The 3520-nt window shown below is 57.4% G+C and overlaps 1 protein-coding gene across 1 annotated transcript; it reads right to left on the reverse strand.

Moving 5' to 3' along the window:
- Nucleotides 1–669: 669 nt before the first annotated feature.
- Nucleotides 670–3520, reverse strand: CCNO (cyclin O). Its single transcript, XM_073346181.1, has 3 exons — nucleotides 3182–3520; nucleotides 1898–2083; nucleotides 670–1414 (listed from the first exon to the last, which is right to left on the reverse strand). Exons 1-3 carry the CDS (start codon nucleotides 3518–3520, stop codon nucleotides 935–937), a joined length of 1005 nt encoding a protein of 334 aa, XP_073202282.1. The 3' UTR covers nucleotides 670–934.

Below are 3520 nucleotides of genomic sequence, written 5' to 3' on the forward strand. Positions count from 1 at the left end.
GTGTCATTAATACGGTCCACATCACTGTGTCCTGCTGTTCTTTTCACAATCTTTGTGGAGCCAGAAGTGAACCATTTCCCCCAATGGACCGATGGCAGCGAGAGGCTGCTGAATTGGTACCCCCAGCCAGAAGGTGCCCCTAGCATACCTGGAGCTGGACGCACCCAGGCAATAAGAGTCAGAGGTACTTTGTGCTCCCATATTATGGACTTGCACCGCCCAGGGAAAAAGGGGCAATAGTACCCCTATGAACGTACTTGTGGGGGGTTAGGATGGGGCTCATTCATTGTGCTACATCATCTAATTTTTCAGATGTGAAATATAAGCAAGATGATGCAAATGAATTTTTAATGGAAAAATAATACAATCATACATCATTATTTTCTACCGGTTGGTATTTTTTAAGACCTGTCATAGTTGTTAATTCTTTAGCAATTAATTTCCTCTGTGGAATATGTACAAAATCGGAAGGAAACAGACCATCATTGAACAGTGACAAAAAGTTTATTAAGAAATGCCTATACAGTACTTTTATTCTTCCCCTGGCTGCTGTTAAGGTGTGCTTAGTGAACCATTTTCTAAATAATTAAACTTTACAGTACTTGGATTATATACACTATTTATACAATGAATGTAGATATATGTCAGTGCAATTAATATACAGTAACGAAATGTGCAAAATGTGATTTAATTTTTGTCATATATCAAAACCAACACTGTAGAGTTCAAATAAATACAAATATAATACATTGATTTAGTCAACTAAGCAAGAGAATGAGGCCAATACTGTCATCTTTAGAGGTATAGCAATTCATAGTTTATAAAAATACAATGCACTGATGAAAGGGAACCAAATTGCTCTGAAAAGGAACCAAATTGCTCACAGCTGCTTCGGATACCATAAGAGGATTTCAAGTGTGTTGGTTCAGTTAGCTTAACTTCCCAGCTGCAGGCACTTTTCAGACATCTCCAGGGGTAGTACATGTGGTAAAGAATCTCCGTTTAAAGACACCAGTAAATGCAGTTTGTCCGTGCAGTCCTGTAAAACCCGCTCCGGGTAGCCACTTATACGCAAGTCCAGTGGGTTTTGGTGGTGCAACATCTGGTCTGCCACTCCCAGGGAGCAAATGGCCAGAAGGGAGGGGGCATATTTGTTAAAAGCATAGTCGGCCATGCTAAGTTCGGCCATCCCTTTGGCCAGAGCTTTGGCATTGTTTGCCTCCCTGGCATCTGCCTGGCAGGACTCCATACGCATGTGGGTGAAGTGCTCCAAGAAGAAGTTGATGGTCGGTGCCCCCAGGTTGAAGTGTAGTTTGCTTAGGATGATGCATTCCAGGTTGCAGAGCTGCTGACGGGAGAAGACGTCGCAGCAAAGAGCTAGGAGCTGCTTCACTCTGGGCGGATGCACTTCCACCTGCAAGACACGCCAGCAGAAACATCCCTGCAGTGCAAGCAGAGCCCGGGAAACAAATACAGCATTGCTACACAGGCAGGGAGCAACCCGCTCCAAACAGGCAGAAGGCGGCTCTGAGCAAGAGGCCGGCCCTGCAGTGCATCAACTGCAGGCAGGCCACAGCATCGGAGAGCTAAACTATCACTGCCCAAGCGCCGCCCTTCCCCGCGCAGTGAAATGACACAAACCCAGCGCTGTGGGCCTGAAGCCTTCTTCAAAAGCAGAGGAACTTGCGCGACGCCAGCAGGGTTACGCGCCTGAGCGGTTTCCCCAGAGATCTCTTGTGGCATCAGCCTTGTTCCCAGAGCTCAGTTCACCTCTCGAGTTAGGAGGAGGGAAGCGTTTGTCCTGCGCTCCTTCTCTCTTCCCTGACGGTGCCTGACGTGCCCGTCATGTGCACCCAAGAGAAAGGGGCCCCCGCCGCCCGCGACTCATGCCTAGTACCTGTTTGCACGCGATGAAGAGGGAAGTGACTCCCAGCAGCTGGAAGCAGTCGGCAGCCACTGGGGTGGTGGTGAGGAATCGGTCCAGGGTATTCACTGCCAGGCACAGGGACTCGAAGGAGAAGCCGAAGTGCCGGTGCACCGGGATCAGCCAGCTGATCAACTTACACCGGGCCTCCGCCGTCACCTGCAGGAAAGAGAAGAGCTCAGTAAGCCACATGACACCTCTGCAAGGTGGGAATTGCCACAGACTAGGCTACAATGGTCCTGGATACTGTCCGGACAGCTAAGCCATAAGGCTGAACGATTTCAAGTGGCCAGACAGTGCTGGGAGGCGTTATTACTCACTCTGCCTCCCCATGGCCACCAGCAGGGCACTTCCTTGTACTGCGATAGCCTGTTTAGTCAGGATAAGGATCTGGGCACCTGCAATAGATCACGAGGCAGCATACAATGTGCACTGAAGCGAGCCGGGGAGAGGGGCCTATGCAAAACCCAGCGCGGCCTGGACGTGTATGTACTGTACAGGCTAAACAAGGCTGCGTGTGCGAGGAATGGACAGTGACAGGCGTGCGCACGCAGGGTAGTGAGATGAAGGTGCGGGAGACTGGAAAGAGAGGAGGGCAGGGCGCACGGGGCGGTGCAGCGCCAGATGAGCGTGTCCAGGGGGCAGCAGGAGTCGATGCTGCGCACAGAGCCAGAGGGACACGCACATGGCACAGCAAGGGAGCCCGGGGCAGGCGATATACAGCACGCGGCGGAGGACAGCGCCCGGAGAGAGAGGCGGCGGCTGGGTGTCGATGAGCGTTTCCGCGTGTGCAGAGAGAGCGACGGCGAGGGGCTTGTGTGTGCGGTGATATGGCCTGGACGTGTCTATGGAGAGTCCTGTGTTGCGAACAGCACACAGCATGAATGCCCAGGATCGGCCTGCTTCAGACCGGGCTCTGTGGAGCGCCGAGAGCACAGCCCGTTGGGTGTCCGGGCCGGGCTGCGCGGGGGCCCGTGGGGTGTCCGGGCCGGGCTGCGCGGGGGCCCGTGGGGTGGCCCGGCCGGGCTGCGCGGGGGCCCGTGGGGTGTCCGGGCCGGGCTGCGCGGGGGCCCGTGGGGTGGCCGGGCTGCGCGGGGGCCCGTGGGGTGGCCGGGCTGCGCGGGGGCCCGTGGGGTGGCCGGGCCGGGCCGCGCGGGGGCCCGTTGGGTGGCCCGGCCGGGCCGCGCGGGGGCCCGTGGGGTGTCCGGGCCGGGCCGCGCGGGGGCCCGTGGGGAGCCCCGGGCTGCGGTGTCCTACCTGCGGCTGCTGGGCCAGGGGCTCGCGCGGGTGGAACTTGCCCTCCAGCCCCTTTCGGAAGCGGTACCAGCTGGCCCCGTAGTCGCGGAAGGCCTGCAGCTCTAGCCGGGCGGCGGGCTCGGGGCTGCCGGGGGGGCTGAGCCCCGAGGCGTCGCCCTGCAGCGGCAGCTCCCGCGGGCAGCTCGGGCACTTGCTCTTCTTCACGGGCGCCCGGAGGCCGAGGTCGCGGCAGAGGGGCTGAGCCCGCTCCTCGGGGGTCGCGCCCGCCGCCCGCCGCCGTTTGCTGGGGGGGCTGCGCGGCCGGCCCGGGCGCTCGTGGCTCAGCGGGCGCGTGACCAT

The sequence above is a fragment of the Lepidochelys kempii genome, chromosome 5, assembly GCF_965140265.1.
Source record: "Lepidochelys kempii isolate rLepKem1 chromosome 5, rLepKem1.hap2, whole genome shotgun sequence".
Lineage (NCBI taxonomy): Eukaryota > Metazoa > Chordata > Testudines > Cheloniidae > Lepidochelys > Lepidochelys kempii.

What these genes read in the sequence shown, in the direction of transcription:
- CCNO (XM_073346181.1), bottom strand. Translation starts at nt 3,520, where the DNA reads ATGGTCACGCGCCCGCTGAGCCACGAGCGCCCGGGCCGGCCGCGCAGC. An exon ending in CCCTGGCCCAGCAGCCGCAG is followed by an intron (nt 2,084 to 3,181) that starts GTAGGACACCGC and finishes TCTTTCCTGCAG; the next exon opens with GTGACGGCGGAGGCCCGGTG. An exon ending in TCTTCATCGCGTGCAAACAG is followed by an intron (nt 1,415 to 1,897) that starts GTACTAGGCATG and finishes CGTGTCTTGCAG; the next exon opens with GTGGAAGTGCATCCGCCCAG.